The sequence below is a fragment of the Sminthopsis crassicaudata genome, chromosome 1, assembly GCF_048593235.1.
Source record: "Sminthopsis crassicaudata isolate SCR6 chromosome 1, ASM4859323v1, whole genome shotgun sequence".
NCBI lineage: Eukaryota > Metazoa > Chordata > Mammalia > Dasyuromorphia > Dasyuridae > Sminthopsis > Sminthopsis crassicaudata.
The window spans coordinates 74,972,780-74,995,904 of NC_133617.1; the positions used below are offsets into that span (position 1 = coordinate 74,972,780).

Genomic DNA, 23,125 nt, shown 5'->3' on the forward strand with positions numbered 1-23,125 from the left:
ACATCAACATCTGTGTCTCTGAGTGTGTCTCTCTGCCTGTGTGTAATGTGTCGTCTCCCTCTTCTGGCTGGAGAGAGAAATGTTCACCCAGCTCGGGGCTCTGGGATCCCTGGGACATATTGCCTTATTTCCCTGCCTGCCTGCCTCACAGCCTCCTTTGAATCCTTTGCCCTCTACTCAAAGGTAGCTGGTGGTGCTGTAAATGGAGCACTGGACCAGGAATCAGGAAGCCCAGTGGTCAAGCTTCAGGCACACACTAGCAAGGCATGTAAGCTCTTAGTAGCACCTATCTTTCGGATTGTTAGGAAACTCAAATGAGATAATATTTCTTTTTAAAAAGAGACAGGGATTCAGCCCAGTGTCTGGCACACAGGAGGCACTATATCTTTTCCCCTTATGCCCCTACTTCTCCCATTACTTCTTCCCTCTCCATTTCTCTATACTCTGAGGCCTTTTCTCACTGAAGCTCAGGCACCATGCTCTCCTTATTCTTTGTTCCTTTGTAGGGTTAAACACAAGCACTGGAGTAGCAGGAAATCTTTGGTACCCAGACCCAGAGTATCTCCTAGAGTCACCTGGGCCTAGCCTGGTCCATCATTGCTTCTGCTAGATCAGACACCTACCCCAGAATTGCTCCCTGTCCCGTTTTTACCTGCCTCTCTTCCCTCAAGATAATACTGATTTAGAATTTGCTCACCTGAGCTCACTAGATCAAGTTCATTGATCTAATTCCAGCCTTAGTCTCAGTCAAGCAGGGAGTCTTTTGATGACATGGAGGACTGATGTGCTTCACCAATAGCACTATAAAATCACTTGGCTAACTTCCCATCTAATAATACAGGCCTTCTTAAACTTTTTCCACTTGTGACACCTTTTCACCAGAAAAATTTTTACCCAACCTTGGGACTATTGCTATATAAAATAGGTATACAAATTAAACATTTATTGAGTATAAGTCATAAGAAAATGTATTTTAAAATAATTCTTTGGTATTCATATAATTTTACCATTTTAAAGACAAAAGCAAATTTGTATACTAATGAAAAGGATGTGTTTATTTTTACACAAAAAATTAAATCTTGGCAGAATATTTATACTTGTAATGGTGCCAAATTTTTCACAATCCCCACATTCAGTTATAATTGTTACCCACAGATTAAGAATCTTTGATCTAGTGAAAGGGAAAAATATATTATCACATATTTTTCCCTCATTACTTCACAAATCAGAATAATTAATCAGACACAGATGTACCAAGTCTCCCCTCTCCAAAAAAAGAGTAATTTTGTATATTCACAAAAAAAAAAACAAAAAAAAAACCCTTTTTCAGCCTAGCTACTGCAAACTTCTATGGGTTGGAATCACTTCATCTTTCTAGTTCACATCTGTCCTGATTACCATGTGGCCACCAAGAGTATTTAGTTTCCATATCCTTTACCAATAATTCTATAAAAATATTTAACATATGTTGTAGATATCAGGCTGAAACTTGTTTCATTTTCAGAATTGGAATAATATGAGACATTTATAGATCTCCTACCAATTTACAAAAGGAAGTTTACCTAGCTTAGTTAGCCAAAGCAGGTAAATTCTATGAAGCAAGGATATGACATCAATTCATTTGGTTGCACCTTCCTTGCCTCTGTATTGACCTTGCTGGTTTAAAGCCTAAGGGAGGAAATCTTTATTCCTTGTGCAATTGCCACCAGGAAGCTGTATCAGTGATTTAAAACCTATCCCCTTTGGCCAATTAAGCCTAAGGATGTTTCCAAACACTTTAAATGGAAAAACTAGTCTATTTATTGCATTTTTAAAAATTATTTTATGTTTTTCTAAAATGAAATGATGAAGAGTGAACAGAACCAAAAAAAATTGTACATAGTAAATAGCAATATTGTCTGAAAAACAATTGTAAGTTATTTTTATTATATTCAAATCAACTACAAAGGACTTCTGAAGGAAGATGCCATCTACCTTAATAATATAATAATAATATATATTATTTATATTATGCATATAATATAAATAATAATACATAGAAGTATATATAGTATGGTTTCATACACATACATATACACACACACAAAATAAAATAGCTATAGTATATATATATATATATATATATATATATATATATATATATATACAGAGAGAGAGAGCGATTATATAGTTGTGCGTGTGTGTGTGTGTGTATGTATGTGTGTGTATAAAGTCTGTATCAAAAGACTACCAGAAGAATTAATGTCAACAGATTACAGTACTTCTCTGAGAAAGAACAATTGATTCTAACTTGGAAGAAGATTGAGCCAACTTGAGCCAACATAGAGCTGGCAATAGTGAAACAGAAAGGAGGTGGGCAGCTTTCAGAGACTTGATATTAACAGCACTGCATTTGCTCTCTCTTGGGCTTTCTTCTCTTTTCTTTCTGTACTATTTCACCTGAAGGTCTACTTAGTTCCCATGGTTCCAACTGTCGCCTCTGTGCAGACAACTCTCAGATCTTCTTGGCCAGCTCTACCTTCTCTCTCTCTTGTTTCTCATCTCCAACTACCTCTTAGACATCTTGAACTCTACATGTCCAAAGCTGAACTCATTGGTGTTCCCCCAACCCTTCACCATTTCTTAATTTCTCTATCACTTTGAAGGATACCACTGACTTCCCAGTTTCCCAGACTCATTTTCCAAGGTATCATCTTGATTTCCTTCCTCATCCACCTCCCAAGATACAGTCAGTTGTCAAGGTCTTCTTAGATCTTCTCTGTGTCCCCTTCCCTCCTCTGATACACTGCCACCACCCTGGTAGACCCTCATATTGTTGTTCAATCCTTCATTCTTGAAGAGGACCACCATCGAAGCCATGAATGTGACATCTCCACTTGTCCATTAAGTGGATTTGAGTGAGGCAGAGCTGCACAAAGTCATCAGCCTCACTCTCTCCTCCAGAGTCAGCAAGTCTTCAGGATGGCCCAGAGGCAGTGGGTGACCCAGGCTTTTTAAATTGAGGATTTTCCTAGGTCTCAATTTGCCTGAGTAAGGCTTCCTAATCTCATGACTGGATTGTTGCAATGGCTGGCTTTTGGTCTCCCTGCTTCACATCGTTCCTCACTCCAATACATAATAACTGACATTTATATAGTACTTACTATGTGCTGAGTACTCTGCAGCTGATTTGACCCTCATAACAACCCCAGGGCAAGTACTATTATTATCCCATTTAACAGATAAGGAAACTGAAGCAAACAGATTAAGTTATTTGCCCAGGATAACATAGCTAGTAAGTATCTGAAGTCATATTTGAACTCAGGTCTTCCTGACTCCAGAAATACAACATACTTAGTTATCAAATTTTCTTAAATGCAAGTCTGACCCTATCACTTCCCTATTCAGTAAATTCTTATGGTTCTTTATTACTTCGAGAATCAAATATAAAACCTTCTGTTTGTAGCCCTTTGTAACCTTTCCTACCTTCCAATCTTCTACACCTTATTCCTCTCCATTTACTCTGCAATCTAGTTACCCAGACCTTATTACTGTTCCTTGCATGTGATAGCCTGTGTCCTGACTCCAAGGACTTTCACTGACTGTCCTGAATTTCTCTCTCTTCTTTATACCCCCTAGCTTCCCTGATTTCCTTCAAATCTCAGCTAAAATCCCATCTTCTCCAAAAGTCTTTCTTAAACCTCCTAAATCTCTTCTAAAATTGAGATAATACATTTAGCACAGTGCCTGGCACCTAGTGAGTACTTAATACCAGTTAACTTATTGGCTGACTATGCCTCTTATATAAGATATACAGTCAGGAAGAGGGCTGGGACGAGAATGAAGGCTGACAGACTGGCCTGGGATCTTCCAGGAAAGAGAGGCTCCAGGAGGAACTCACCAATGTGAGAAGGAGGGAGCCTTTCTGAAATAAGAAAGAAAACAGTCATTTATTATGTGCCCAGAAACTGTACTAAGCACTGTACAAATATTAATTTATTTGATAGTCATACTGATGAGATTGGGGTAGCAATACCTACTTCAGGATAAACATGTGAAAAATTCACAATGGCCATTTTCTTTGCCAAAAGGAAGGTTTATTTAGGAGAAGAGTTTACAAATAAAATAAGAGGTAGAATACGTTTCAGGAGTGGCAAATATAAAATAAAGTTGGGAGAGCAAAGAGTTAGCAAGGAAAAAACAAGTTCCCAAGGGGAACTCACAAGTAAACAGGAGAAAGAAAATACTCCATGAGGTGGGAGTAAGCCATTAAATGGCAAGTTAGATCGATAGAGAAGTTTAGCAGAGAAACCAGAGTTAGCTAGAGGAAGGGGGAAGGAGAGTGAGTACTCATAGTAGGCTCAGTCCTGAAGAAGATTTAGCAAAGATCTTCATCATAAGTAGATCTTTTATAGGGAAAAGATAAACTTGGGGTTTCTCAGGGAAACCAGGGAAATAAAGGCAGGAACTCAGAGGAAGGGATCAAAGAAGAAAGAAATGACAGGGAATACAAAGGGGGAATCAAAGAAGAGCCAGGTGTAATACCTGTCAGACCAGGCTCCAGACTTATTTAGAGATATGCTAATCAATATCTCAAAAGATTGTTTTAAACTAGTCAGAGGTTGGAGGATGGACTATAAGAGTTTTTCCTCACAATCACTCTATACACGGGATAGTCTGGGAATTGATTATATCTGATAATAAATAGCCATTTGAGTTTCTTCCTGATTAGGGGAAAAGACTGAGTACACAAAACACCAACTCTGGGAGATAGAGCTCTTATGATTTTCACTTTACAGTTGAGGAAACTAAGGCAGACTGGGGTGAAGGTCACACAGGTAGTATATGTCTGAGGTAGTATTTGAAATCAGGTCTTCCTGACTCCAGGCCTACTTCTCTTTCCCCTGTACCACCTAGTTGGGAAGGACATGTCAAACTGAGCAGACAATAGGTAGGAATGGCAGGCTGTTCCAAATCTAGGTGACCTCAGGCACTGAGAGAAGTTTCAGGCTGAGTCAGCATGGCTAACTAGAGGCTGAATAATTGAAATCCAGAAAGCCCGGAGCAGGACAGGGAGGAGAATGAAAGTACAAAGAACAGAGCAGTACTAACTCACCAGAAAATCATGATCTAATGACATAATTAACTTTATTCATGAATAAATAACTTTATCTGTACATGTATACAGTATATATACAATGTAAACAAATACTATTATATACTACAAAATAGAAAAATACAAGATAGTTTGGAAGAGAAGAATTAGCAACTGGGATCAGCAAAGGCTTCATCTAGAAGATGGTGTTTAAACTGAGTCCTAAAGAAAGGGAAGGACTCTCTGGGGCCAAGTTAAGAAAAAGGAAAGCATCTCAGACATGGGAGGTGATTAGTGCAAAGGCCTGGAACTAGAAGCTGGATTGTGTGTGAAGAAGGCCACTTTAAGTGGATAACAGCATGTAGGGAGCAGAGAAGTGTCCAATGTGGCTGCATAGGTTGGGATCAAGTCATATAGGACAGTTTAAAAATGATAGGAAGCTAAAAACGATAGGCAGTTGATTAGGTAGAGGAATCACATGTGGATTGTACTTGAAGAAAAGTATTTCTAAAAGAAGACTAATTGGGAGGTTTTTGTGATAATCTGGGTAATGGGTGATCAGCTTTTGAACTAAGATGGTAGGTATGTGAGTAGAAAGAAGAGGTTGAATATGAAAGATGGCAAGATTTGGCCACTGAATAGATATATAAAATGAATGAAAGTGAGGGATCTAAGATAATGCCAAGGTTATAAAATTGGGTGACTGGAAAGATAGTGGTGCCTTCAATGGAAACAGGTTAGTTTGAAAGAGAGGAGGTTTTGAGGGAAGAGTTAGTTCAATTCAGACATGATGAGTTTGGGAGACCTAGTTTTGAAATGTCCTGAAGCTCAGGGAGAAATTAGTATGGAGAGAGACAGAGACATATACAGAAAAACAGACAGAGACAGAGATGAAGAAAGATAGAAAAAGAGAGTACACACATCCTCAACGTTCTCATTTCTGCCTCATCTCCCTGGCAGAGCTTTCTCAGGAAGATCAAGCAGCAATCACCATTCAGTGTGCCTACAGGAAGCATCTAGCACGGAAGGAAAGAACCCGGCGAATAAAAGAGAAGGAAGAATACGCAGCCTTGATGGACAAGCTACAAAAGGAGGTAAGGCTCTGCAGAAGTGGGAGCATGGCTGGTCCGATGGTGTGATCCCCAGGGACCTTTGGGGGGGGAAGGAGGAGGGAAACAGTGCATGAGCAGCGGTCAGCCCCCTGCACTTTGTCCTCCACCTCTCTCCTGGAGTTGTCTTTGGGGGCTGGCATCACCCTTTGGCTCTCAGGCCTTCCTGGCTATGGTGAAGCGGGAGCAGGAGCAGGCTCGAAAGGAAAGGGAGAAGGAGGAAGAGCAACGGCGGAAGCGGCAGGAGGAGCAGAAGCGGCGGAAGCGGATGCTGGAAGCTGCATTTGAGGGAGATATAGAAGAAATGAAGGCTGTACTGAAGGAGGTCAGCATGGGGTATTCCAAGTGTGAGTGTGAGAGACTCATCCATGAGTCAGCTCGGGTTCAGAAGGAAGTCATACAGGTCTCAGAACAGGGCTGAGGAAGGTAGGTCCTATGTTGTGTGTCTCCCCGCTTCCCAAGGCCCAGAAGGCTTCCCAAAGCTGCCCAAGGGTGGCCACCTAGTCTCAGGCCAGAGTCTCAAACCCCTCCCCCCATCACACACATATACTCCTAAGGGACTCAAGGTTTCACTACAAGAACAGGTAGAAGATGCCAGAGTGCTTCCTACCAAGCCCGAACACTGGAAGAGTTCTCCTGTAGGCTGACCCCACTGGCACTACATGCAGTCTGTACCCAGACCCTCTCTCTGTGTGCCTGTATCGTCCCCTGGGGCCCGCTAATCCCCAAGCCTGTGGCTGAGGCTCAAGGTCTCCTGTCACATGTCTCCAGGTTGAGTCACATAGCCTCGTGTTCCCTGTGGCCCCTGGACACATCTTCCCTGTCACTCCCCTGTGTCACTGAGCCTGTTGTGGGTCTTTGTGGAGGTAGGGGACGTGCTGAGCCAGGACGGCGTGGGCCATGATGAGCGAGGGAAGGCGGTGAGGCTGAAGAGCCACATGGCCATGGTGGAGTGCACAGACGCCAACGGGAACACACCGCTGTCTGAGTCTTCAGGGGGAGGCCACCCTGCAGCTATCAAGTTCCTCATAGAGAACGGCGCCCACCCCAACTGCAAGGTGCAGAGAAAGAGGGAGAGAATTCGAGACAGGGAGCAGTGGGCCAGCCTTCGTGCTGGGAGTGCTGGTGCTGGGTCGTGGGCACAGAGACCCGGGAGGGAGGGGAAAGTGAGGCCGAAGGGGGAGGGCAAGCCGAGGGGCTGCTCATAGAGTCTTTGCCCACGCAGGGAGCCTTTGGTCGCACCCCTCTGTACAGAGCTGCCTTTGGTGGCCACTTGGCCGCAGTGGAGATGCTTCTGCAGCATGGATCAGACCCACGGATCTATGCAGATGATGGAAATACTCCAGAGCAGGTATGAATGACCCCTGTGCTGCCCCTCCTCCTCTTCACCGAGATGTCTTCCCTCCCTTCAGAATCCTAGACCTGATTCCCAGTCTTTCCTAGTTATAGGTTCATAGTGCCCCCCCTTTATGCCTCCCTCCCCTCCCCACCATCTTGGAGCAAGCCTCCATACCTTCATCTTCCTAGGAAGGGTCCTGACCTTGTGTGTTGTTGTTAGGAAGCTCAGTGGCTCCCGAGTCATTGTATAAACGAATGCTGCCTAGGTCAGCCATGAATCCAGGCTTCCCTTCTAGATTCTTGGGCTCAGGCCTTCTTTCTAAGCCCATAATGAAATTTCTTCTCCTGGAGAAGACCTGTCTTCATTTAATTCTTCTTAGTATCTGTCTCAGCAGCTCCATGCTGTCTCTAAATTACTTTTTTTCTCGTTCAATAAAAGTCTGCCTTCTCTTCCACCCACCCTTCTGTCATAAAAACCCTACTCTCCCCACTGAAAGAAAAAAAAAAAGTCCTAAATCCCCATTTTACAAACTAGTATAAATAAGGAAGAAAAGAAACCAGCATCTATTAAGCACTATGTGCCAGGCACTATGCTAAGTGCCTAAGCAAGTAGGGGAAGGAAATGGGCAGCTATTAACTACCTGCTATGTGCTAGACGCTATACTAAACACTTTATGAATATTATCACATTTAGTCCTTATAACAACCCTATGAAATAAGAAGAATATAATTGAGGAGACTGAGGCACACAGAATAAGTGACTTGTCCTGGTTATACAGTTATTATGTATCTGAAGCTGCATTTGAACTCAGGTCTTCCTGAGTTCATGCTTAGCATTCTTTCTACTATGTTACTACCTAGTTGCCAAACACAGGAGGGAGAGGGGAGAAAAAGATATTTGCTTATTTCAAAGGGTTTCCTTCCTAATAGTAAACAACAAACTCCTACATTGATCATTTTGTCTCTTCTCCCCCAAAAAAGGCCCATTTTGCATTCTGAGCCTTAACCCCTTTATTGGGAAGTAGGTAGCATATTTCATCACAAAACCTCCAGAATTTTAATTGTTTATTGTATTAATAAGAGTTTGTAAATTTTTCAAAGTTGTGTGTCTCTTCAATAACCTTGATACTGTATAAATTGTCCTGCTTCTATTCATTTCATTTTATATCAGTTCATACACATCTTCCCAAATTTCTCTGTCATCTTCATCATTTCTTTTTTTTTTCCCCTGAGGCTGGGGTTAAGTGACTTGTCCAGGGTCACACAGCTAGGAAGTGTTAAGTGTCTGAGATCAAATTTGAACTCAGGTCCTCCTGAATTCAAGGCTGGTGCTCTATCCACTGCGCCACCTAGCTGCCCCTTCTTTATCATTTCTTACAGCACAATACTGTCTCATCACATAACAGGTTCAACTATTTCCCTATTGAAGAGTATCCCCTCAGCTTCCAATTCTTTGACACTGCAAAAAGAGCTGCTATTTTTGTACATGAGGCCTTTTTCCCTTTTTTTTTAATCTTTTTGGCATAAATATTAGTATTTAGTAATCAGTGGGTATGTACACTTTAATAACTTGGGGATCATAGTTCCATATTGTTTTCCAGAATGATTAAATCATTTCACAATTCTGCCAGCAATACATTAGTGTACCTATTTCCCCATTTTTTTCTGGTAATTTTTTTATGTTCACATGAGTCTGTCCCACCCTCTTTCCTAAGTAAATTATTCTGCTGTCTCCTAACTCATATTGTTCTTCAAAACTTTTATAACATCTTTAGTCTCTGTCCCTCATATGCAGTATCTATGCCAAATATTGATTAATCCTTCTGTACATTAACATTTCCATTCAGAGCAATTGATATATGAAATTAGATATTATTGGGCTTAATTCAGATTCCAACTCAAGTAATAAAACATAACAATGATTATAAAATAATAATAAAATTTATTTTAAAAGTCAAGATGAAAAATAAACACTGGAAATATTGCTATTATGAAAGTCTTGGGCAGTATGGATGTGGGGATAAAAAAAAGAGGGGGAAAATGTTAATCCCAGATAAACTTCCATAACATAACTTTGACCCACGTGTATAAGGTAGATTTTTAATATAGAGCCCAAATTCAGAGCAATTCTGCACTTAGAAGGGAAGTTATGGAATGGCTCCTACTTATGCCCCCAGAGAGAGGACAATTAGAGCACAGCCCTTAACTAAGAAGTATCCTTTTCTCATTCATGATTCTGATTTTTTCATCTTTATGCCACAAAGGACACCTGGTAACATGCAAGTGGGGTTGACTGAAAATATTTATGAGAAATAATGTTCAATCCAACTAATGTATTTTGATAAAATAGATTTAAGAAAAACACAAAAGGAAGTAAAACTGGACAGGATAGGGCCCACCCTGCCACCTTGTTTCTCTCAGATAAGAACCTGATATGCAGTCACACAATTTGTTCATACATGATCATATCTCATGGTTTTAAAGAAGGGAATTACAGATGTGGTAGACACTAGCCACATCTAGTGTTACTATGACACAGAGATATTATAGGACAACTAATACTTCTCCTTGTTTTCCTTGGAATTCTCATATTCTGGCCATTGTTCTGTGTGCAAACCCTCCACACCAGCCTCCCTGCTCATGGGCTGATCTTGTTTTGTTTTTTGTTTTTTTCCTCTTCTCACATTGGGAAGAGCTACAGAGGCTTTTGTGGCCAACCAACCCCTTTCCAGATATTCTTGCACAAATATCTGAAATGCTTGAATGTGGAAGAGAGATTAGACTTGTTCTATTTTGCTTCAGAAAAGAGAAACAGGAACAATAAGTGATTTAGGCTTGATTTTTGGGAAAAACTTCTGAACAATTAGAGGTTCCCTCTTTGTAGTTAGAATGGGTTTCCTCATAAGGTGTTGAGTTTCTATTCACTCAAGTTCATCCAGAAGAGCTTGGATGAGTATTTGGCAGGAATATTGTAGTTCAGGATTCTTTATGATTTGTACTAGATGGCCACTGAGATTCATTCCAATTCTTAAAATTCTGTGATTCTTTTCAACAAAGTGAACTTCTTCTGAAATTAGGATTAAGAAATGATAGAAATGAAACGTCATCTGTGGCCAGCTTTCCTAAGGATTCTGGCCTCATACAGGCCAAATGCATCTCTGAGGGCATCACTCCAAAAGTATCACCAGCTCTTTGATTTCTTATGCTACTACCCCAGAATAAAATTTTATGAAAATCTCTATAACCAAGTTTCAGTATGATCTTATCATATATAGAATAACATGTTGCCAATTCCTTCACAGGCACTAAATGTACCAAAAAAAAAAAAAAAAACCCACAGGAAATGGCATATGGAACAGCCTTTATTCTACTCACTGATGAAAATGCACAAAAGCAAAGAATATACAGGAATCCATGAACAAATGTAGAAATATAAAAGATTCAAATTAGCTCATTAGCCTGTTTTAGAAACACCACCCTCTCCAATAACCAGAAAAAAAGAAACTGCTGAATAAATATTTTCCTGTCACCTTAGACATATTAAATGACTCGTTACAATCTCATAAATGATTGGCAGGGTCCAGATCTCCAATTCCATGTCCTGATTTTGGTATTCTGCCACAGAATGATCTCTTCTTCCTCTGATAAATGGTGTCTTAAGGAAATCTTCCTTTGGGTAGATAGTTCTAGGCCTCAAATCCATAAGCTCTCCAACTTCAGAACTTAAATTCAATATTACCCATGAGGTAACCCATAACCCTTAAGACTGGAAATATCCTGTGCTCAGAAAAAGAACAGAAGAGTAGAAAGCACCCAGAAATTGGAGGTCCAGGAATGTCCATCTCAGGCTCACCCAGGCAAGCCAGTCTGGTTGCCATGTGCTTTCTTTGCAAGCCATCCATTTCTGCTACTTTAAAGGGTGAGAGTCAACATCTATTCTTACTTGATGCACTCTGGTCTACAAATACAAGGCGGGGGGGGGAAATCACATAAAAACAAAAATAGCTCAAAGGGATGAGCATTTTCACAACTTGGTGTTGTAGATCAGAATGGGGGCACTTACTTTAACCAGAGTCTGTTTTTCCTGATTCTCAATAATCAGAGCAATTCTTTATCCTCTCAGCAAAGGATTATAGTACTGGTCTACTTTCATAAGTCATTCCCCTTCAAAAAAAAGTCTACAGGGGCAGCTAGGTGGTGCAGTGAAGAGCACCAGCCCTGAAGTCAAGAAGACCTGAGTTCAAATTTGACTTCAGACATTTAACATTTTCCTAGCTGTGTGACCTGGGTGAGTCACTTAATCCCAATTGCCTCAGCAAAAAAGAGAGAGAGAGAGAGAGAGAGAGAGAGAGAGAGAGAGAGAGAGAGAGAGAGAGAGAGAGAGAGAGAGAGAGAGAGAGAGAGAGAGAGAGAGAGGGAGGGAGGGAGGGAGGGAGGGAGGGAGGGAGGGAGGGAGAGAGAGAGAGAGAAATAGTGAGAGAGAGAGAGAGAGAGAGAAAGGAAAGAAAAAAAAAGAAAGGAAGGAAGGAAGGAAGGAAGAAAAAAGAAAGAAAGAAAAGAAATGAAACAGAAAAGAAAAGAAAATCCACACTCAATAATCTCATGAAGCTAATTGAAGGACCCATCAGATGGATCAGGGCTTCTCCTAAACAAGCATGAATACTTTTTTATTTTAGAGAAAAGAAAAATAGGATTGAACAAGGTGGGGCCTGGAAGCAGGGACATTAATTAGGATCATTAAAAACTTTCTGAATTGAATTGAAATTATAACTATTCAGACAAGTAACAATATGAGATACCAAAGTATTCTATGAAATGATGTTTCTTATTGCTTCAGCCATATGATAAAAAAGTTCTATTAGTTCTTTTATTTGCTTCTCCAAGGAGAACCTGTTCCTATGAGTTCAGTTTCTCTACAATTTCCTATATGTTTTAGGTTTATTTATATTGAGAATTTAAATATTGATGTAATTCATGTCATATGGCTCACTGGTCATTTGGATAAAAATTTCATATTTAGAGTACTATCAGGAAATTTAACATATATAATCTAAAAACTGGGAATATAGTGGTATTGAAATGAATTTTTGTTTCAAGGAAAAACTTGTGGTCATTGAAAGCTATATGCAAATGCAGCCCAAGCCAATCTTTTGTTGTTGTTCAGTCACTTCTGACTCTTTATAACCTTATTTGGAATTGTCTGGGCAATTTTTTTTTTTTTTTTTTTTGCCATTTCCTTCTCCAACTCATTTTACAGATGAAGAAAATGAGGCCATCAAATTAATTTTTTTGCCCAGGTTCATATAGCTAGACCAGATTTGAACTCATGAAGATGAGTCTTCCTGATTCCAAGCACAGTGCTCTATCCACTGTAACACCTCAGTTCCCAGGATAGTTTTAGATCAGGGTTTATTCAGGACACATGACAAATTAATAATCTAGTAGGTTGCTGTTATAATCTAGGAAATACAAAATCTCTTATCTACTACTCTAATCTACTAGATTATTGGACCAATTTCTTTTAAATGCCAATGGATCTCTTTGGAATGGCTATATAGCATTCTGGGGCATGATACATTTAGTGTGATATCATTTATAAAGTGAAGTATTTTGTGTAAGAAAAAACACCATATCTTGTGTTTTATGTCTTTCAGTGAAATGTCTTTATTAATGTGCGAGCATTTTGCTTGCATAATTATAACTAGATTTATATAGCACTTAAAGGTTTGCAAAGTGCTTTACAAGTATTATCTCATTTGATCCCCACAACACTATTGGGAGGTAATTGCTATTATTATCCTTATTTTACAAATGAGAAAATTTAAGGCAGTCAGAAGGTGAAGTGACTTGGTATGGTCACCAAATTGGTAAGTATTTGGAGGAAAACTTTGGTCTTCTTTAGTGTTCTATTCACCACTTAGGTGTCTAGCTTGGAAAAAAATATCTGCCTAGAGATTCATCTGTCCCAGACAACTTATAATTTACATTTTATTGTTATAAGGAAAGAAAAGATGAAGTAATTTCTAAAAGAAGGAAAATTCTTTATTAATGTAAATACAGAAGTATGTTATTTTCAAGTTGTTTCAGTTGAATTATTTACCTAATGTAGCAATGACAATATTAATGTTAGCACACATATCTTTGCATTTCCCAGAAACCTAAAGATTATAGTTTTGTCAGAAATAAACAAAAGGATTGGCTCCTCTTTTGATTTCATTTTTTCAATTTGGTTAATAATAACGAAAAGTCTATTTCTTCCATTGATCTAATCATGGTTCTTCTTTGAGATTCAGGACACTATTTTAATTAGGTTCTTGGTTCAGGAAATAAAAGAATATTAAGACTATGAGGCAAAGGACATTGCTACACATTGATTCTTTTTTCCCTTTTTTATTGTTTTCTTTTTTTCTAGTTATATATGTATGTTAATTTTTTTAAATACCCATTTCTTCATGAATCATTGTAATGTTCTCTTCGCTAAAATGTAATGTTCTCTGTGAGCAGGTTCCTTGGAGGGCTTCTGGGAACAGCCTTTGTTTCAGCTCAGTGTAATAACCCCAAATGCAGCCAGCTGTTAAAGTCCAAATCCTTTATTGTCTCTTTCAAAGTCTTGTCTGTTTTCCTGGGGTCCTTAGCTTTAATAGAGGCCTATCTCTCTCCTTGGTTCCAAGAGCTCCCTCCAAATGTCTCTGAATCCAAAAGTTTATCCTTCAGCCTCCAGCCAGCTTCAGCGTCTCATCCTCCAAATGTCTCCAGCCGGCACAAAGCTGTGGAATGAATCTGACTCCACCTCCAAGAGTAGGCTTGGGGGTCTTCCTGACTTGTGAATCTCCCAAAGTCCATCCTACTTGAAGCTTATAATATGCTCTCTAAGGGTGTGAATGTGTGAGCTAATGTGTGAACTCCTTTAAAAGTGTGAACTAAGTACATAAGCATCAGCACCTTATTTCAAGTTCTGGCCCATAACAAATCATGTTGAGAGAAAAATCAGAACAAAAGAGAAAAACTATGAGAGAGGAAAAAAACAAAAGAAAAAAATCAACATAACGTATGTTGATTTACGTTCAGGCTCCATAGTTCTCTTTTACATTGATCCCTAATATTTATAATAATAACTGTATTCATATAGTGCTCTCATATTTTAAAAATTCTTTACATATGTTATTTCATTGGATACTTACAGCAATCTTGGGAAATGGTTATTATTATTTATCCCTGTTTTATAGACAAGAAAGCTGAAGCTAAGGGAGGTTTTTGTTGTACAATCATATCTGACTCTTTGTGACCCTATTCACGATTTCTTGACAAAGATACTACAATGTTTTGTCATTTCCTTTTTTAGCTCATTTTACAGATGAGGAAACTGAAGAAAACAGTGACTTGCCTAGGGTTACACAGCTAATAAGTGTCTGAGACTAGATTTGAACTGTGGTTTCCTGACTCCAAGCCTATTCAGGAGTATTTGCTGTGTCACCTAGCTGTCTATCACACAACTATTAAGTGTGTGAGGCAGGATTTGAATTCAGGCCTTCTTGACTACAGGTTCAACCCATGATTACATCATCTAGCTACCTTTTTATAACTTAACCAAGACATTAGCACTATGGATTAATCATACTATTTCAAGGAAATCTTTCCATTTGGACATTGTGCAAGACCGCCTTCATGGTATTGATGACATTGAGCAGATGTCACTTTTCTCATTGTTAGAGGGAATTGGTAGAAATTATTTTCCCTGATCATTTCTATCTTTATTACATAGATACTGGCTCAAAGTATTATCTTTTGAGGTTACTACTTCTCTGACCTTGGATGATAGAGAGAAAACACTTTTCTTGAAGATAATGAGAATAGCTCATAAGGGTTTAGTCTAGGGCAGAAGGCACAGTTCTGCAAAGCTAGAAAGGACATTGCTTTCACTGCTGAAAATAGAGGTTATAATTAAAATTTACAATACTCTTTGATCTCCCTAACAATCTGTTGCTTGATAGACTGAGAATACTCTCCCAGCCAGTAATCAAATATCAAAAATGCAACTTTCCCACACCTCCTTAAATGATGTCCAGTTCCCAGATTCTCTTTAGCAAAAAACAAACAGCAGAAGAGTTGACTAAATTCACCATTATTCTTTCAAGTTTTGGGTAATCATAATTCATTCCCTTTTGGTTTCTCTTAATAAGTGAAATTATGAGCCAAGAAAAGGAAAAGACTCTAGCTACTAGGCTATCTTAGTGGAATCAGGAAGACTCATCTTTGTGAGTTCAGATTCTGCTTCAGAACTTATTAGCTGTATGACTCTGGGCAAGTCAATTAACCTCTCTTTACCTCAGGTCCTTATATGTACAATGAGTTGTCGAGGGAAAGGGCAACCCACTTCAATAAATTTGTTTAGAAAACCCTAAATGAGGTCACAAAGAGTCAAACATGATGGAATAACAACAACAACATAGACAATGAAGTAAAAAAAAAAATTAAGCCTATGTGACATGCACCTGTAATACTTAATAATCTACAAGACTTTGATCCCTTTATTTCCTTAATAACAATCCATATTTTTACTATGACTATATATGCACACTTTCACACTGAAATTATTAAATATGTATTGACTTAATTTGGAGACTTTAGTTCTTTCTAGAATTTTTTTTTTTTTTTTTTGCTTATGTTTAGCTGGTATGTTGAAATACAAGATGACAAAGCATTTTTATAAAATGATGTTACTTATTGCCTTTGGGTAGATAAGAAAACCAACTTTTCCAGTTGTCCAAAGACAACATCTGAACAACATTTCTATGTGAAACAACATTCTTTGTTCTTCATCTGTAGCAAAAATGCCAATATTCATGTGGTTCAATTCTCTCAGTAGTGTCAGTGAGTTGGAAATGGAGTTCACGTTGTTAGTATCAAGACTAAATGTTTGTTTTTTCTGTTTTGTTTTTTGTTGAGGCAATTGGGGTTAAGAGATTTGTCCAGGGTCACACAGCTAGGAAGTGTTAAGTGTCTGAGGTTAGATATTAACCTCAGATGTCAGGTTTTCCTGACTTCAGAGCTGGTGCTCTTCACCACCTAGCTGCCCCAAGAGTAAATGTTTTTAAAGGATCTAAATGTCATATTATTCTTAGTTCTTTTTGCCCTCTTTTTTGCCTCTTTGCTCCCATTACTGTATAAGCTGAAAGGAACAGGACATATGTACTAGAGTTCAGTGTGTAATTTTCTCTACCATGTGGGCTACCATGACCAAGGAATTTATCAGCTTACAACACATCCTATACTTTTAGAATGAATTCTCAGCAGTCTATCAATGCGACTATCCTCAAAATCTTTTCTACTTGGTAGAACCTGTCAAGGCTTATGATCTACTACCATCACCTTAAAGGGCCCAGGATTACTTCCACATCACAATAAATGTCGGAGTGTGTTAGGTTCTTACTAGGTGCTGTCAGTACTTAACAATTCTCTAGCTCAGAGTTCACACTTTTAAAAGGAGTTCTGAAAAGGAGTTTACACATCTTTAAAAGGAGCTAGTCCATTGGCTGTAGGAGTTCCCACAAGCCCATTTTATGGGAGGATAAAAGGAGGCAACATTGAGCCTGGAGAGCAGTCTGGATTGGGTCAAGGACAAGACTTCCCAGGAGAAATTCAGGGAAGCTGGAGGAGATTTAGAGCCAGGATTAAGGAAGAAGAGGATTCACGATTCTACCTTCGCTCTGGTTGGAGGCTCTAGAAGCGTCCTAAGAAACCTGCTCACAGAGAAAATAATTTATAGAAAAGAAACCACCTCCCAGAGAAGGATTACAATTGAGAGACAACAGAACATTTACATTTTGGCTCCCAATGTGGGGAAAGGACTTTTATTTATCCTGATTCTGGCTGGCTCTGAACTCTTCAGAATGAGCCAGCCTGGACTTAACAGGAGTGTTTCTGGAGTGCTAACATAAACATAGTGATGATGCACACATTAATGACTGTGATGTTTTATGGCAGGGTAGAAAGAACCAGGATGTAGAATTTTCATTCTGGATCATACATACTAGCTTTGGCAAATTGCTTTGTTTCTTTGAATCTGTCTATCAAGGAATGGAGATAAAAATATTTGGGCTTGCAGAATACCTAACACAGGCATGTATATGTGTAAACTTGATATCCTTTACCTATTCTTCACATGTAGGTAGCCTCCCTCGATGCCGTGGTAGATGTCTTGAGGTCCTGGGACATTAATCTCACAGATGCCATGCTGAAAAAGATGGAGGCTGAGCAGCAGCGCCGGGCCCAAGAAGCCCAGAAGCAGAAGGAGGCAGAAACCAAGCGGTGCCCATGGGAAAGAGGAGGGTGGGAAGAGGGAGGCTATTTTAGATGATAAATGAGAGGCCCTGAGGTGAGTCTCAGGGAGGCAAATGAAGGCTGGAGTTAATGCATAAAGGTGGAGAGGTAGCGGAAACTTTCACCCTCACTTCTGTTTTCCATTCCTACAGAATGGCTGCCAATGTGCAGGAACTACAGAAGGAGCAGGAACGATGTCAAAAGGAGGTTAATATGAACAGGCCCCAACTCTGTGGGCCCTCAAAACCATGCCCCCCAAACAAACTAGGAGCCCAAGTCCCCCTTAAGTTCCCAAACCCACTAAGTTCAAATTGAAAGGGTCCTGGAGGATATCTAATCCAATCCTTTGTCACAAATCCCCTCAGCAGCATCTTCAAGCGTCCACCCTCATCTTTAAGACTTCTTGAGAGGGTGAATCTGCTACTTCCTGAAGTAATCATTGAACTTTTGAACAATTCTAATTGCTAGGAATTTTTTTTTCATATAACAAGTCTACATTAACCTGTCTACAACTTCCGTTATCCTTAATTGTGCCTTCCTAAGGTCAAAAAGCACCTCTTCTACATAACAGTCCTTCAGTTAGATGAAAGCAAATAATGTCTCTCCTGGCCAGGGAGGTGGTACAATGGATAGAGCACCCTACCCAGCATCAGAAAGGTTTGATCTGATTCAGATGTGATCTCAGATACTTACTGACTGTGATCCTGAGCAAGTCACTTAATCCTGTTTGCCTTAATTTTCTCATCTGTAATATCAGCTAGAGATGGAAATGGCAAACCACACCTGTATCTTGGCCAAGAAAACCCCAAATTGGGGTGAGAGTCAGACCCTCCTTCAGATTAAATATCCTCCATTAATTGAACCAGTAAGACCTGGTCTCCAGTCACCACCCTTTTCTGGATGATTGCCAGTCAGTCAGTGTGGTATTTGTCACAGTTAATCAAAAGATGTATTCTGGCCACAGAGAGCAGAGCAAGACTTTTCCTCTAATCTGTATGCCAGGCATCTCAATAGAGCTTGGGCAGGAGAACATTAGCATAGAGAAGGCCATGTCTACTGTTCACTTCTATTGGTCACAAAGTCCACAAAGCTCTTCATCCATGTCTCTTTCACAGGAGCAATGATATAGTCATTACTACTTTACTCTGTACCTGTAGCATGGTCTTTTTAAACCCAAATGTAGAAAATTACATTTGTCCCTGTTACATTTTATCTTATTTTATTCAGCCCTTTATTCTAACCTGTTGAGACTTTTATGAATTCTGATTTTATTGCTAGCTGTATTAGCGATTCCTCTCACTTCTTTGTCATCTGAAAATTTGATAAGTAGACCTTTCCTGGCTTCAAGGAATTGATAAAAACATTGAATATCACAAGACTAGGAGTAGACATTTCAGACCACCTTTCAAGCTGGTATAAGTTCTTTAATAGGCATTCTTTAAGTCTGGTCATTCAGCTAATTCAGAATCCCCTTCACCTCAAGGAGTCCACATTTCTTCATTTTATCCACAAAGATAACATGAAATAATACATTGAATGCTTTCTTAAATATGTTATGTCTGTAATATTTCTCTTACCTACCAGTCTAGATACTCTGTCAGAAAAAGAAATGAGGCTTGGTCTGGTACAACCTGTTCTTGTTGAACCTGTTGTTATTCTGATTGTGCGTGTGTGTGTGTGTGTGTGTGTGTGTGTGTGTGTGTGTGTGTGATGTTTCTTTCCTTTCTAATGTTCTTGGACCATTCCTTTGGTAATGTCTTCCAGAATTTTGCCATTGTCCTATAATTTGCAGACTTTACCCTCTTCTGTTATGTGAAAATTGAGGCAATTTTACAGTTTTCCAATTCTGTAGTAATCATTACCATTTTCCAAGATCTTTCAGAGATCATGCCCACTACAGCTACAGTCACATCTGCCAGTTTGTTTGTTTTTCAATATCATGGGACAAAGTCCAAGCATTGGCTTGAACTATTCCCCACTATTCTTTTGTTTTGGTCTTTTCAAACTGAGGCTTATTTTTCTTGGAAGAGAAAACAAAAGCAAATAAATAGTTGTTTTCTCACTCTTATCCATCTGTCATTCACAGCACAGCATAGCAGTCCTTCCCAGTTTTTAATCTTCCTCGTGGTCACAAAATAGCTAAAAAACCTGTTTTATTGTCCATATTCCTTCCCAACTTATTCTGTGCTTCATCCCTTTGGTTCTTCTTATAGGATAGTACTACCCTTTTGTATTCATCCTCAAGTTATCTACTCTTTCTTTCTTTTTTTTGCCCCTGTCTCTTTAGAATTTGAATTAGTTGCTTTGGTCTTTGTATAGTCATATTTATCTCTAGTTCTCCTCAGAATCATTCATTTACTCTTGTGTTTTCCCTCCAAAGTGAGCCCCTCAAAGCTATGTGCCCCATTCCATGATCCTCAAGAATCCAGCTTTCCTCCAAAAATCAGATCTTCACAACCCATCTCATTTGAGACAATGAGTCCTAAGTATCTCCACTGCTATGTCTCCCTGATACTTGGTCCCCAAAACTCAGATTTCCTGAACCTAGGCTCCCCAAATTCAGAGTCCTCAAATCCAGATCTCCATCAGGAGCTTCCCACAGAGAGCAGGCCAAGACTGAACCACCTTTTCTCTCTTCCCCCAACAGCTGCAAAGAGCCTACTGTGATCTTAACAGGAGGATCACAGAGCATGACAAATGTGAAAGGAAAAAGATGGATAAAACAGAGATTACTCTGCAGGTGAGAGAGGCGCCACTGCTAGAGAAAGGAGTTATGCTGTGCGATGGGCAAGTCACTGCAAAGAGGGGGGAGTGGTTCACTCTGGAAGCTTTGAGGGGTCCCTAGGCATGAATAACATAAGAGGGAGGACCATCACAGGAAGCATAACTGGAAGGGAAAAGGGCTGTCATGGAACTGGGAGAGTCACTCAGAAGAATCATGGGTAAAGAATTGAAAAAAACTTTGGAAGTCATCTCATTCTAGTTCCTTATTTTACAGAGAAGCTCAGAACCAAAAATAAAGCCCAGGGCCTTTGACTCCAAATCCCAGGATTGGAAAATTAAAAGGGACCTCAGTAGCCATCTAGGGCAACTCATACATGAAAGGGATGCCCTTTATAAAATGTTTGACCAGTGAAAAATTCACCCCTTTTCTAGGAGACCCATCCCACTTTGGGACAGTGCTGCCTCTTAGGAAGTTCTTAACATCACGCAATGCTCTGAATCTGGGTAGCTCTAATTTTGAAGAACTTTTTTTTCCCCCAGTAGATCTGAATCAAGGGTCTGAACATGGTTTTGTAACCATCTCTTTTCCCTTAACTGAATAGGCTTGTAATATCCATCAATCAATCAAACATACATTTCTTGTTTATGGTATTTTGTGCCTGAGATTCTGCTAAATAAATCCTGGTGATAAAAAGAAAAAAGAAAGATTGTCCTTGCCCTCAAGGAGCTTGCATTCCAAAAGGAGAGACAACATGAACAAGGTATATACAGAGTAGATGGAAGGCAGCATTAGCAGGTCAGAGGAAGACACAAAATGAACAGACCCAGGCCTTAATCTTGGGGGTGAAGGGTGGAGATAGGTGGAGATTAGACACAGAAAGCTTAACAGTAACCCAAGACAATACATAATGATTGTTAAAAGTGTGCAAAACAAACTTTTTCTCTTTTTATATGTTTTAAGTTGCCTGCCTAATTGTGGTCAATTATTCACATAGATTCCAAGTGCTACTGGAGTCGCCAGGATGGGGAGAATCTCAGTGGACTGGGGTGCAGGCTGTAGGGAGAATGGAGTAGAGATGGGTCTTGGAGGATTAGGAGAGATATACATAGGGATAGAAGAAGAGGGAATATCATAAGCTAAAGTGCAAATCAAGGAGTGAACATACTCTCTGGGGTGGGTGGGTATTAGGAGTATGGGAATAAGTAGATTAGGGCTGGAGTCAATAGAGGGTGTTAGGGAAGAGTTGGAAAAAATTGTAGAATAAGACTAGAAAGGCCAAATGGGGTTAGAGGGAGAGGGAGCTTGAATGCTAAGCTATTCTGTGGTCAGTGGGGTACCATTGAAGTTTATAAGTGATGTGATCAGAGTTTTTCACTTTAGAAGGTCTAATCAAGCAGAATGGATTGGAAGGGCAGAGGAGGGGAAGGCTACTTAGGTGACTGTTATCCCAATAGAGGTTAGTAGACCTGAAGCCCAAACTAGGTTAGAGGCCATTGCTGGTGTTGAAGAGGAGACCAATATGAGCACTATTGTAGAGGAAGGATAAATCAAGTAAAAAAATTACAGAAGCTTAGCATTGAAAGAGATCTCAAAGACTACTTAACCCAACCCGAACCTAAACAAGAATATGCTCACCACAGACACTGAGCCTGGCATTAGGGATACAAAGACAAAATAGAATGATCCCTGTACTCAAGAAGTTTACATTGGGAAGAAACATGATAATCTCTCCTTCTGGGGCTCTTGTGACTCCTCTTTTGATTCTTTTCTTTACCTTTCCTGAGTCTTCATTCAAATCATATCCACTAAGCAGCAAGTCTGTCTTGGACTTTGTCTTTCTTTATTTTCTCACTTAGAGATCTCATCAACTCCCATGAATTCAATTGTCATCTCTGTGGATGATTCACAGATCTATATATCTCTCTATCCCTGAGCCAAGGTCTTTTTCCTGAGCCCTAGTTCTACATTACCAACGGCTTACTGGACATTTCAAACTGGATGTCCCCAGTACATCTCAAGTTTAACATAGCTAAAACACAATTTATTATCTTTTCCCCAAAACCTTTACCATTTCTGAACTTCCTATCATTGTTGAAGGCATCTCAACATAATACTTCTAATCACTCAAGTTCAAAACTTGTCATCCTTGATTCCTCTCTCTTGTTCACCTTACATAGCTAATCAGTTTCACTATATCTCTCATATATGCCTTCTGCTCTCATACTGCTGACACCCTAATTCAGGTCCTAATCACCTCTTGCTGGTCTGTTGCAATGGCCTTCTAAATGGCTTCCCCATTTCAAATTTCTCCTCATTCTTAACTCATTCTCTGTTCCACTGCCAAAATGATTTTCCTACAGTATGAATTCAGCCATGTTATTCCCCCTGCCAGCCAATTTTTTTTTAGTCTGTTAAGATCTTTTTGGATCTTAATGGACCTACCTCCTTTTCTTAATATCCATGTTCATGATGATGTCTTTTGTAATTGCTTCTCACTCACAAAGAATCCCTATTAACATGCAACAACTTGCTAGCATCCAGCTTGCATCTTTCAAATAC

The 23,125-nt window shown here is 39.5% G+C and overlaps 1 protein-coding gene across 6 annotated transcripts in view; it reads left to right on the plus strand.

Moving 5' to 3' along the window:
• IQANK1 (IQ motif and ankyrin repeat containing 1) overlaps positions 1-23,125 on the plus strand; it is a 49,713-nt gene that overhangs the window by 13,469 nt on the left and 13,119 nt on the right. For 5 of the 6 annotated variants that reach the window (XM_074261869.1, XM_074261880.1, XM_074261908.1 and 2 more), the window contains 7 exons: positions 6,035-6,168; positions 6,344-6,508; positions 7,050-7,241; positions 7,409-7,534; positions 17,690-17,829; positions 17,994-18,048; positions 20,489-20,581. In XM_074261869.1, the coding sequence (XP_074117970.1) occupies positions 6,035-6,168; positions 6,344-6,508; positions 7,050-7,241; positions 7,409-7,534; positions 17,690-17,829; positions 17,994-18,048; positions 20,489-20,581 (905 nt within the window). Of the gene's footprint in view, positions 1-6,034; positions 6,169-6,343; positions 6,531-7,049; positions 7,242-7,408; positions 7,535-17,689; positions 17,830-17,993; positions 18,049-20,488; positions 20,582-23,125 lie in introns of all 6 variants that reach the window. The other variant, XM_074261897.1, reaches the window with a different exon arrangement.